A 13314-nucleotide genomic window follows, 5' to 3' on the forward strand; every position below is an offset into this window, starting at 1 on the left:
ATCAACCCTGACAGAGCCGAACAAAGTGACAGACCCACAGGCAACTCTGAAGTCAGCAGCTCTACTGCTTGTGAAGGTTGTCACGAAGCATGACCTGCCCAGGTATTTCCACCTGCCTGTTCATTATTCTCATTCCTGTCAAAATGCATCTTTCCTGCAACACTGTCATTCCCAAAGCATTCAGTTTAGGCTCCAAAGGCAAACATGCCAAATCCAGAGCTTTAGAAACCTGACATGAACCCACTGCAGTCAACAGCTACGGTTGCCTATATATTGACAAAGAAATTTGTCTCAATGTCTTAAAATGGGGGAAATTCTGACCTATTCAATTAGGTGCAATTTAGCATGTGTTTGTATGAATTTAAGGGATTATTTCAAAAGACAGAACTGCAACATTGGATCTTAGATACCATCTGGAATTGTTCTACTTAGTTTTACCATCAATACTTCACCAATCTCTTTCCCTGGCCATAAGCAGTACAGGCATCACTGAATGGTGGAGACTGAATGTCCATTCTCATTTAGTCGTTTTCCTTTCCCAAAGAGCAGGATACTGGAAATAAGCCTTTCTCATGCCCTTCTTCCCTTCCTATAACTCTTTCCAAGTTTTTCAATAATCATTTGGGTCCAACAGAAAGTATATACAGTGAGCTAATCATCCTTTTTCTTTTCCTTCGTCCACTTCAACTCCCCTCCAACTCAAAATGATAGTAACTTCATTCTGCCTTATATTTGTCTTATCCACCACACAGATGCACAAGAAATATATATTGATTCTACTTTTCATATATAAAACCACTAGTAATATACACTGATTTTAGAAATGGCTAGCCATCTTATAGTAGTTGGAACTAGTCCTGGGGAGAAGAAGATACATTTAAAGATACACCCCAATGGGGTGCACAGATACAATTACATGCTTAAAAACAAAGCACCTGCCAAAATACTAGAAGGATCATAATCATAGCTGTCTTGCAGATGTGAGAATAAATAAAGGACAGGAACAGTATTTACGGTAAAGATAGGCTGGATGTTTTTATCCAGGGAAGACTAAAAGACAAGATTGCTATATATCATCTGGAATGAATTTTGGGCCTTTTACATACCTAAAAATAAAAACAGATGTATAAAATCCTATTGGCACAATAAAGCCCAGTTTTGAAAAGGTTATTGTCTGCAAATGTGATGATTCTTAAAGTCTATCTTTAGGAGGACTAAAGGATTCTGAGCAATCTTGGGATGACAGCAAGGTATAATATACATATATATTAATCAATATTTAGGGTAATTTTTTTTCTCTACATTTCTCAGTCTTGCTCTAATATCTGATTATAATTTGGTAGAGCATTAGAAGACTAAACCATACAATAAATTTTGGAAAATTACTGCAGTCATCATCTGGAATCAATCTGAATACAATAAATTAATCCTTAGCATAAAATAAACATTGCCTGGTACACATAAGAATCTGAAAATATACACTGCAGATGCAATAATCATATCCAAACGTTGATTTCTCCATGCACTGAGAATCTGCACTAATACTGCACCTGTCACAGAAGGTGATCTGTGGTTTCAGTGTCTGACAGCACTACAAACAAACAGGTACATCTCAACCTTCATTATTTTGCCCACTGTACTTCAGAAATTCTGCAACTCATTTTATAGTCATTCAGCAGTATTACATTTTGGAATGTTCAGATTTTTTTTCTGATCAATGTTTTGGTTTAGCAATTTAATGTCAAGGCAGTATGCATAAATTCACTGAAATATTTTTCAGGATACCTCTTGAACTTTCAGTATGTAAATAAGGAAATAATCTCAGAATCTATGTGAAAATGACCAGAACAAATTTCATACTGAAATAGTTGAATTTGGTACTGAAAATTGTAATTAAGTATACAATTTACTTATTGCTGTGATAGCTTAATAATCAGCAGTCTTTAATCTTGAGTTTCAGATCACCTAACTTGTAAAATAATAGAGTAGTGGAAGAAGCAATGGAACTTTCATTTCTTTAACTAAGAATTCAAATATGAACTTCCCTATTCCTATCTTTTTATTGCCTATTTTATAGAATATAATTAATATAAATAATGATAGATTTTCATTCAGAGCTTTAAATTTTGTACTTTTTCATCTTCCTCAACTATCACTACACTAGTAGACCTCATTACATTTTGTTTCAGTCCAGACTGGCTACAAATGAATCTAATTATTTGATAGTTTGGGCGATGTGCCTGGCAGACAGCAGGGCTTGGACACCCACTGCTGCTTTGAAGATACATGTTGAAACAAAAACTTGACATTTTTCTGATAAAGTTAATCATTTTCATGGTATTGACTAGAAAATAATCACTTCCTGGAAAAAGATCAAAATATGGGCAGTTGAGATTATTACTGACTACAATAGGAATACTGGAGCATTGCGAGCACCTGTTAGGGTGTTTTTTAAAGTGTTAAGGGGAGGTGAATAACACTAAGAGTGAACCAAATAGAAATCAACATACTGATCATTTAGTCTAACACACATTATAGAGAAAAAAGGTGTATGACAGTTTCAAGATAAAATACAAAAAGGGCTATGCAAAGATATTCTGTTCATCCTGCATTTACTGATTCTTTTGTGTTTCTCACAGAGTTGCTATATTCTTCTTTGTGGGTCCTAATATCAGATACAAAGATTTACAATTTTTTACATTAAACAATGATTAAAATAATATTTTCTTTACTTGTCTTTTCAACATCCATACAAATTCACAAACAATATGTAAACACACTCTCTTTGAGAAAGGAATTGTGTGCTCTGCAGAAAAGTATGCCCATGGACAGGAAGCTTAAGGCAATCTGGCAGTTTTTGTGCAATCCTTGTTTCATTATCCCCTGTCACACGAACCACTCCAGGCCTTCTGGGAACTGTTGTTAACACACCCAGCCCACTGATCTCCTGGGACTGGTCCCCAAGACTCTGTTAGGGCCTGTGTACTGGAGCTGCCTCACATTTCAAAAGGGCCTGGTCAGCCCGAAACAGAGTTTTCAAATCTTAAAAAATTAAAAGGCACCAAATCAAATTAAAAGCTTTGCCATGCCTAAATTTTAAAGCTACTACACATAACTCAACCACTTTCCTCAAAGGGGTTTCTCCCTTCTGGTATAACAACAGAATTTGGTCTAGGGAAGAATTATTACATGACATGCTAATGCATGTGATTCAGTTTTCACCAGCTAGGACTACTAAAATGGCCATTATTTTCTGAACTGATGTGGATAATGAGAAATATTTGAAGTCAGCCAGCACCCTCATATACCAAGGCAGTTGTCATTTGGCAACCTCTGCTTTGAGATGATGTGCTATTTTGGAGGAATGTGAGTTAAATATAATAGGACAAATATTTATTAAATTAGAACTACTAATGTAATTTTTTTCTTTTATTTTTATTATTTAGATGTACTTTATATTTTGGTCCTCATTTGCTCAAACTTGGGCAAGTCTGACAGAGCATCCTGAGACACATGGCCTTCCTGAAATGCTACCTTTGTTTTCTCTGTGTTCTTTCTTACTGAACAGGATAAACTTCTCTTCCACTTCAAAGTACTTTGCCAAGTGATTCAGTTGCAAGGTGTCTATGTGTAGGAATAGGAAGTACAGGACTATCAAGAGTGGGCATAAATTCATTTGCTATCAGCTATTCACCTTCTTAGTTCTCTCCCTGTCTTAATTTCCCCCAGTTAAAAGGAACTGTAAGGTAGCATTAGGGTTGCCAAAAACTAATAAACATGCTACAAGTGTGTGACACATGCAGACCATTAGCCTGTGCCTGCACTGCCTCCTTGTGTATTAGATAGGCCACCAGTACTCTCCCAACACAAAACAATACCACAAAACAATGCAGAACAGGGACTGTAAGAGGCTTTTTATACTTAAACATCTGTGTTCTTTATTTGTCAAAAGTCATAGTTAAAGATGGCCTGTGGTATGTAGATATTGGCCAACCGGTTCAAGAACCGCACTGATTGGAGCAGAACTGATCAGGGACACTGTCTGATAATAAGATAAACAGTTGCCAAGGAAAGTAACTAAAGCCTGTCTACACTGTTCCCTGTTAGTTCTCCCAGACCACATGTCTGTTTCAATTGGTCTCCAGCAAAAGGAAGTTCCAGATAAATCATTAAAAGAAAAAAAATGTAGGAACCAAACAGACACCAGCAATTGAAGGCAAATATTTGAAAGTGTTGTGTTGCAAAACCACAACAGACTGAAGTTTTAGTTGGCCATTGAAAAAATTCAGAAAGGGCAACCAAAATGTAGATTTTTGACAGTTTTGGTGTGTAATGGTAATATCTAAAAACTAGACAGAAACTAAGAAACTAATCCCTACTTCAAATATATATATATATATGTCATTTTTAGCTCTCTGAAATGTGGACAATTTTGCCATCCTTTTTATATCATATTTTAGGAGATGTATTTTGTGTTGAACTAATTGTTCTTTTTTTTATTCTCTCTTGAAGTATAATTATGATTACAACAAGCTATGATTACAACAGGTTATGATCCCAAAAAGAAATTCATGTAAATTACAAGAATGGTGGGTTGCTGTGTTGATTACACAGTGCAGTGCTGTAAAGCATCAGTAGGTGAACCTTGAATGATTAGGGAGTTTGGCTGAAATAAGCCCCCAAAACTTGAGCTGAATGACCAAACTGAGCTGGCAATGCTGCATGATACTTGATACTTCCTGCTGCTTGCTGAACAGGATGGAAATGTTGTGCTGTTTATATGCTATAAAAGGCAATTTTAGCGATATTTTTTCTCTCTTCGGAGGGAGGTGCAGGAAGACCAAACTATTCTACAAAGCAGACACGATTAAGATCCAGCAAAGTCAGCTAGATCAGGAAATACGATGATTGCTGCTTTTCTTCAATTAACTTCACAGGATGACAGAGTTTTAACATTCTCTTTTAACCTGAGGCCAAACACATAGCACATTCCCAGAAAAATTCCAGTCAGAATATCTTCCATTCACAGATGTGTGGTCCTACAGCTCCACAATCCAAAGAGAAACTGGCGTTCCAGTCATGCCATGTGCTGCAGCTCTTCAGAAGTCACCTGAATCAGCATTGGAACAGTGCTTACTTTTGTATATATTAAGGCTATATAAAGCAAGAAAGGAGGAACTTCATAGAGAATTACCAATTTGTCAGACTACATCTATCAATGAAAAGAACAAAGTTAATGAAACAATGATGCTTCTTAATTGTGCTAAGATTTTATGTAAATGAACTTACTTTTCCTCTTGCATAACAATATGGAAGCACACTGATAATAAGGAGGGTTGGGGAGTAGAAAAGACAATACAGGGCTTGTAGCAGTATCTGCCCAATCCTCAGCCCTGTAGCACCTGCAGAGTCTAATGCCAATTTGTAACTACTCCTGTGTATATAAATATATACACAGGATATATATAAATATATATATATTTATATATATAAATAATGTAAGACAATATCAGTCTCTGGTTTCCATTTGTACTGTTTCTGTGCTTACCTGCAAGGGACCATGTACAAGAGAATATTACTTAGGGATCAAGACACATTATATTAAAAAACCTAACATCAAGTGTAACAGAAGTCTTGTTTAGTTCTGAAGAATGAATTCCAACAGTAAAACAAAATATAGACCCTTACCTTATTTCTCCATCTGGAGTAAAATACTGTTTTCTTTTTAGGAAGAAAATTGCTAAAGGTTCTGGCTGCTAACTACATTAGCACAAAACATGCTGAAAAGATTTTTGCATTTATGTGAAATAAATTTAACTGTTGATGCTTTATTTTCCTAAGCCTTAAACCTCTGCTTAATAGTAGACTTCTCCCCAGCCTAGAAGACATGAAGTCACTGGTTTCTGCCAGCTGGTATAAAGCACTGCCTTTTATCAGTGCCTACCTCCTTATCTCCTTGCTCCCCATAGGATCAAAATGCAAGTGGAAATTGTGACAAGTATGCAGGTATCAGCATTAAAGTAATTTCTAATCGTTGTTTCATCTTTAGGAAGGGCACCGATTTCTACAGGAAATCACAACAACACAGTAAATCAGATTCTATTAATACCCCCCTTCTTAATACCACCTTTGGCAGTCTGGCATAGTTGCATTACTCAGGGTTTAGGACAGTTACAGTTCTCAAACCCTGACTCTATGACTTGAACACTAACTATCACCTGAATTAACTAGCACATAGGGAAGTTAAAGACAGCATTATTCAGTGATTTCTACCAACACAATTAACTTGGGGGAACTCATAGAAAGGTATAATGGCTCTTAGCAAAAACCTTTGGCCTAAACCTGTCATCTCCTTTTCCTAAACATTCTGCTAGTTCCTATTGGACTAATACAGCAAGGCACAGGTCTCTGTTAAAAGAATTACTATTTCCAGGAGTCACCAGGAACAATCTGGCTTCTCAAGACTTCAAAATCCTCAGCTCTATCCATGTGCCAAATCTTCTCCCTTTCCTTATTTTTAATAATATCCCTTGTTTCTGCTAACCAAGTTCTTTCTGTAAGAAGGATTATACTTATTTATTTGTGAGGCATCACCCCTGAATAAGAAGCGACACAGGTTATTGCCTAGCTTTGATCTTATCTTCAAAGAACATTGAAGATTAAATTCTCCAAATTTGTTTCTATCTTCATGATCCTGAAGAGCAGGAGGCAAGTTTGATGGTTGACATTTTTAACGCTCAATGTTAACTGTATTTTAAAAAAACTGTATAAACTCCCACAGCAAGACATGTATAAGCTCCTATCACCTACAGCCCCCTCCCCAAACCAGGAGGCTGTTTCAAACAGCAGTCATGTCATTTAACCCTTTAAATCCCTAATGCTAACCTTAACACCAACTTTATTCCTTACATAGGCCTAGAAGGTTTAACCTCTCACATTGGTGTTTCTGGTAGCAATTCCTGTAAGTGCACAATCAGTTTAGAAATTTAAGGATGTTTTCACCAGAACAAATATGCATCCAATTTGTAGCCCCACCTCAGCCCTGCACAGTGCAGCTGCCATTGCAGCTTTGCCTACGTCATTCTCAATACACTCTCCACATGAAAAAAAGTTGGTGATGCTAATGTTTCTGTAGTCTTCTGGTACCTTAGCTAATGAGTACTGAACTACGCTGTTTTGCATTGAATTTCTTTTACTATCGTCTGCCCTCCCTAATTCCTGTGAATCTGAAAGAAAGAATCAATGGGTCATTCCCTAGCCCAAAGAGTTTGCTGGGGGACAGAGAAAGCCTTGGCTTCATCCTTCAAAACCTGTGATAATGGAACTGGGAGAGTTCAGTGAAGCTGCTAGCTATGATTGGTGGTAGCAAAAGGTATATTAACTTTCTGGAAGATGGAATCACAGGAAGTAATACTGTCATTATTTTGTTTGTATGCATGCATTCAAATATTTCTTTATCTTTAAAAGTACAGAAAGAAGCTGATTAGCATTTCACCTCGCAGAGATCATTCCACTAATCTCCACTGGTAAGATGTCTTTCATTACGAGGGTGCACTTCCCCAAATTTCTTCCTAATATTAATCATACAACAGAAAACTCTCAGAAAACGTAGATATGCACCAGAAACAAGACTACGCTGAAATATCCACCTACCTGAGCCAAAAGAAATAAAGTAATAGAGAAGGCAGTGGGTGATGACTTTTAAGGCAGACATTTATTTTGCAGTATTCACTGATGTGCTGTGAACAGAATTGGAAAGGGCATCAACATCTGTGTGAAGCCAGAAACTAAAAGTCAAGATCCCTGAGATTCATGGAAACCAACAATAAAAGCACACTTATCCTTACAGTGCACTAGTTATTCCCAAGGAAATGACCCCTTTACATACAGAGAAAGGTCTCTCGCTTTTGGTCACGTCAAGGAATATGCTGGGAAAAACACAGTATGATTGCAAGAGAGCCAAAGAAAACCATATTTTCACTTATATTTCATTACAGTGCCTGTAGTCTGAAGAATGTGAGAGTGCTGCTGCTGTGAGTTTCTTGTAACCTACAGTAGTCCAAGGAAACATATTCTCTTCTCCATAGTTCCTAACCCCTCCCCCTCTCTGCCCCAAAATACAACAATGACCCATCTGTGCACATACAAGAGAGCAATTCCTAATATTTAAACATGGGCTAATCTGCCAACGTTGATGTATCAGGGACAGAACATAATGAATGTCACAGTGCTTGGTCTTTCTTTTCACTAAAACTGTCTTGAAGAGTAATGAGGAACAAAAAGGCCGACAGAAAGAACAAACCACTGTGGGTCACAGCTGATTTAAAAAATAACATTCTCTTCTGATTTTCTCTGAAAAAGTTTTCATATTTTAATCCTCTTTCATATTCAAGAAAGAACATATTTCTCCTGAAATTACATCTAAGGGTTGAAAATTTCTAACAAAAATATTTTAAGAATAATTTTAAGGCACTCAAAGCTTATTTATGCTCTGAATGATTATCTATTCTTTAGCATATTTTCATGGCACCTAGGCTGCAATTATTTCACTCTAAAACATCATCATTGCACTTAAGAAGATTAAAAGCAATAACTAAGAAAATAAATGTAAATAATTTAATTGTAAAGAAATAGTCCTTAAATACTGAATTTGACAGGCTGCGAGATGTGAATCTTCATCTAAATGGCATGTAACTTCTCTCTCATAACTGCTGAATTTGATGGCAGTTTATTACATGTCTGTGTGGCTTGGTATGCCAGCATGCAAAAATAACTGGGCTAGGTCTAAATTAATGTGGTCCTTGTACTAGAATTAATATCGAATTATACAGAATTGTATATTAATATAACATGCTACCTCACCTGTCTTTCCACTGACACTTTGAGAGATGAACCACATACCCTAAAATTCAAGTAATGGTAAAGGCATTGTGTAAAATTACTATTCTCTACACTAAAAGAATACTTGTTCTTTTTCACCACTATCTGAAATACTTCCATTTCTACCCTTGGGCAGAGGCAGGGTTTTTCCTTTTTTACTAGGATATATAGCTGCACTCATTTAGGACAACTGCAAGGCTCAAAAAAAAAAAAAAAAAAAAAAAAAAAAAAAAAAAAAAAAAAAAAAAAAAAGNGAGAAGCAACATGTGAAAAGAGAATGGAAGTAGCAAGAACAAGAATGCTGGTGACAGAAAAGGATGTGTAATTTACAAGCACGAAGAGGAAACTTGAAACTTTAGAGCATATGGGAGATATTTCCAGTGACAACTTGAGTAAAAACAATTGCCATTAGGACTACCTATTGACATGGTAATGAAGGAGGTTGAACCATCCAGTTCACTTGATCTGTTCTAGACAGCATCTAGTAAATGACAGAACACCATAGACTGGCAGAGAAACAATAATAGTACTGACTTTTGGGAAGCTGTACGTAGTTAAGAGTATAAGACAGACAACTGTAAAACCAAACAAAATATTCTATAAGCAGTTGGGGGTAATCTCACAGTCACTGGAGAGATGGCTTAGTGAACAGGGTGCTGTTGGGTTAAATGGTTGATGATATTAGAGGTCTTTTCCAACGTTAATGATTCTATGAGTAAGTTTTTGTACTAGAAAAGTGGGATGCATATGGAGCATTTTGGTGCTCCACAGCTGTACTGGGGGTAACTACATAAAGTGCCAGAAGAACCCTGTGTATCTCTTCACTGAATGGCACTCAATGCACAGCACTTAAGGGAGCTCAGATGTAACTGTGTGATGGACCTCAGTCCCCTCAGTTGCAAATCTCATGATAATTATACCCACTGTTTCAGAAAGCCAAAGACAGAAAGAGCTAGTTATATTAATACAGTGCAGCAAAACATAAGCTATTGTAGGAAAGGACAATAAATTTCTTTTATTTGACATATAAAAGAACATGCATTTTTTGATAAGCCATATGTTTATTAATTACTGTAAGGCTCTATATACATTTCTACTAAAATGTGACCATGGTTTTCTCTCATTTTCCAGAGGAGCCGGGGCAGAACCTGATCCCCACGGAGGATCTCGACTGAGCATACCACCTCCCCACGGGCCGGTCCCCTTGCCGCACAGGTGGGGCAGGACCGGAGTGCGAGCGGGAGGTTTCACGGGGAGGAGCCGTCACACCTGGCTCCCCGGGCTCCAGGGTGTGGCGAGGCGGGGAACGGGGCGCCTGGTTAGTGGCGGGCTTTTCCTTCACCATCCCGCTCCCTCCTTTCTCACAGCGGCCTCAGAGCGAAGCCTCCCGGGGGTCCCCCAAGAGTGCGTGAGAACAAACTGCGCCCCAGAGGGGTGTGAGGGGGAACGGGCCGCCGGGGCCGGACCCGCCGCAGCATCAACGCCAGCGGGCAGTTTCGGGGACCCCGAAGGGCCGCCCAGCAGAGGCTTCACCTCAGCGCCCCGGCTCCTCTCACGCACATTCCTCCCCTCAAACTTGCCCTGCCTCGCTCTCTCTCAGCCGGCGTCCCCCTCCCCCCGCTCCCCGCGTGTCCCCAGCGTCGCCCCCGGCCCGTCCCTCCCCGTCCCCGCTCCGCGGGGCGCCGCGGCCGCCTCTGCGCATGCGCGGGGCCGCGGGGCCCACGCCGTGCCGGGCGGGGGGCGGCGGGGCAGCGCTGCCCCAGGACGGGGCTGCCCCAGGGACGGGGCATCCCGGCGGCGCCCCCGGACCGCTCCCGCCCCGCCGGCCCCGCTCCCCGAGCGCCTCCGGCAGGGTCGCTCTCCGCCGCCGCGGGGGCCGGCGGTGCCCGCTGAGCGGCCGGTGTGCCGCCGCCGAGGCAGAGGGCGGTGCTGTGGGCGGCCGGGGGAGCCCCGCGATTGGCCTCCGCCCGGCGGCTGGCGTGTCAGTCGGGCTCCAGGGGTGGCCCTGGGAGCTGCTCGCCCAGCCCTCTGACGGGATGAAGCCTTTAGGGGGATGCGGCGCTCTTTGCATTTTGATTAAAGCCCCTCAGCTTCCCTCAGTCTGAAGGAAGGGCAGCGGGGAGGACGGGTCGGAGGGGCCTGTGCGAGGCCGGGCAGAGCGGGAGCGGGTCGAAACACAGAAAACCCCTCTCGTTTATCACGTATGGCTCTATAGGAGAAATCATCTCTGGGAATATAGTGGAAAGGACGGAGCTGGTATAAACTGAAGGCGCCTGTGTTTAATTCACACTTGTGGGTGCCCAGCATGGAGATGCAGAGATGGTCCACAAGGTGGAAAACGAGAAGGTGGCCCTGGGACTCGGCCGTAACCGTGCTCATCACCTTCGCTATCCTTCTCTGGACTGCAGAAGTCAGAGGAGGTAAGAAACCAAAGGGGAGCCGGGGAGTCCAGTCGCCTCTCTTCCTCTTCTCGGGGGAGAGGACCCAGGGCACGGCTGTGGCCGCGTTTCGGAGGAAACCTGTCAGAGCGAGTCCCGGTGCAGGGGAGCTGAGAGCGCACCGAGGCGCTGGGGCCGGCACGGGGACCCGCTGGGAGCCCCCGGCGGCGCGGGCGGGGGACGTCCCTCCCAGGTGCCGCGGCGGGATGGCTCCCGTTCAGCCTCAGCCTTAAACTTTGGATGTGGTTTTAATGAGGTAAAGGGGATGCACACTGGCGGGGCGGGAAGACGAAAGAAATACTTGTTGAGCAGAATGACAGAGTCCAGTACTGGACTCTGTTTTGTGGAGCATGCGTCCGATTTTCAGTGTTGTTGAACTGCTCAAGTTCACCAAGTTGTGACTGAAATGGAACGACAAGTATCTGCCTTCTCCTAGGAGGGGCGAGGAAAGGGAAAGTTGGGGGGCGGGGGGCGGTGGGGGGGTGGAGGCTCCCTGCATTCTCTGCTCTTTTATTTTTCCTTTTGGAACGCGTTTCATTGGGCAAAAAGTTTTCCAGGACGCAAGGGTGGGAGGCAGCCCCTGGGGCAGCGGCGCCCCGCAGGTGGAGATGCCCGGGGTTGCTCGGGGGGCTCAGCCTGACGGTCTCCCGGCTCCACAAGGGCGGTGTCAGCGCCGGGGCGCCGTCCCCAGCCTCCTCCCCGCTTTGCAGCCTCCCCGGGCTATCGAGTGGTCCCTTAGGTGTCCGTGGACCTGGTGGGCAGGGTGCGGCCCGCGGGGGACTTGCAATGGGAACAAGAGCCAGGCAGCAGCGCAGCAGCCTCGGCAGAAAGAAATCGCCGCCCCCTCCCCCGCACCACCCCGCGCGTCCCCCGCACTTCTCCGCCCCGCACCGCTCCCCGGCACGGCACAGCCCCAGGCCCCCGGCACATCTGGGCGTTCGGAGCTGTGCTCGCACGTCCGCGGAGCTGCAGTGTGTAGTCTCTGGTGGCGGGAGAGCTTTCCTCTCCTCCCGAAGGTGAAAACGCTGCCTCTTTCTCCCTTCCTCCATCCCTCCCTCCCTCCCGCCGGACCCCGCAGGCGCATCTGGGGGCCAGTCTGGCTGAGATGGAGGTTTTTATTTTACTGTGGGGCTTAACTCTCCGAAATGAAAGGTTCATTTTTTTACACATTTATTGTTTTAACGAGGTACTTCTCGATCTGAATTCCCACTTTCCGAATCAACAGGCGTCCTAGGGGGAGCAGGGAAAGGTGATCAGTTTCCATTCAAGCCTTTATACCTGGGCACAACCTTGACTGTGTCAGATCAATCAGGGCTCCTGCCCCCTGCTGGCCCCGCTTCTGACAGGGACTGGAAGGGTCAGATTTCATTCCTATTGCAATTCCACGGACTCGGTGGAATTACACCAAGAGTGAATTAATCTTGCAGAGCTTCAAGGATTCGGGCTACTCGTTACTATGTCGAAACTAAATTTCTTCAAGAAGTGATACTGTTCTCAAAGGCATGATCGATTTCTTCTGCCACTTTTCACAGTAGAACTCACTAAATTAGGTAGGATTTATGTAGACTATGTTTACAGAGTGGGTTGGATGCAAGTGACAAGTTAAAAGAAAATCTAAATCCAAACAGCCCAGCAAAAATCAACAGAAGTTATGTGATACTTACTGAACTCTATTCTGCAACATTAGGCAGACTAATTTGGTTTTGGTAACTTTATTAAAAACTTGAAAATCTTTTCTTCTAGTCTTCTGCATAAAGGACATTTCAGAAACTTAAAACTACAGGCTTCTTGTGTTTGTAAAAGTATTCTGAAAAGAACTTGGTTCTTGAACTTTTCTGAAATACAGTATGCTATTTGCTTAGAAACTACAGGGAACTGTGTGTTTAGGACTTGATCTGTTATTGAAGTCAGTAAGAGTTTTTCCATTGACTGCAGAGGGAGTAGAATTTGACCTAATTTCTCTACCAGAGTACAAGGGAGGTATTTCTGAATCATC

The 13314-nt window shown here is 42.3% G+C and overlaps 1 protein-coding gene across 2 annotated transcripts in view; it reads left to right on the forward strand.

The window, feature by feature from the left end:
• The first annotated feature begins 10857 nt into the window (after nucleotides 1-10857).
• The window catches only part of COL11A1 (collagen type XI alpha 1 chain), a 130155-nt gene continuing 127698 nt past the window's right edge, over nucleotides 10858-13314 (forward strand). For both annotated transcript variants that reach the window (XM_027892365.1, XM_027892367.1), the window contains exon 1: nucleotides 10858-11300. In XM_027892365.1, coding sequence (XP_027748166.1) covers nucleotides 11186-11300 — 115 coding nt within the window. In that variant the 5' untranslated portion in view covers nucleotides 10858-11185. The remainder of the gene's footprint in view (nucleotides 11301-13314) is intronic.

The sequence above is a fragment of the Empidonax traillii genome, unplaced genomic scaffold (genome assembly GCF_003031625.1).
Source record: "Empidonax traillii isolate 1590-97213 ecotype Southwest subspecies unplaced genomic scaffold, ASM303162v1 scaffold347:size1123457, whole genome shotgun sequence".
Taxonomy (NCBI): Eukaryota; Metazoa; Chordata; class Aves; order Passeriformes; family Tyrannidae; genus Empidonax; species Empidonax traillii.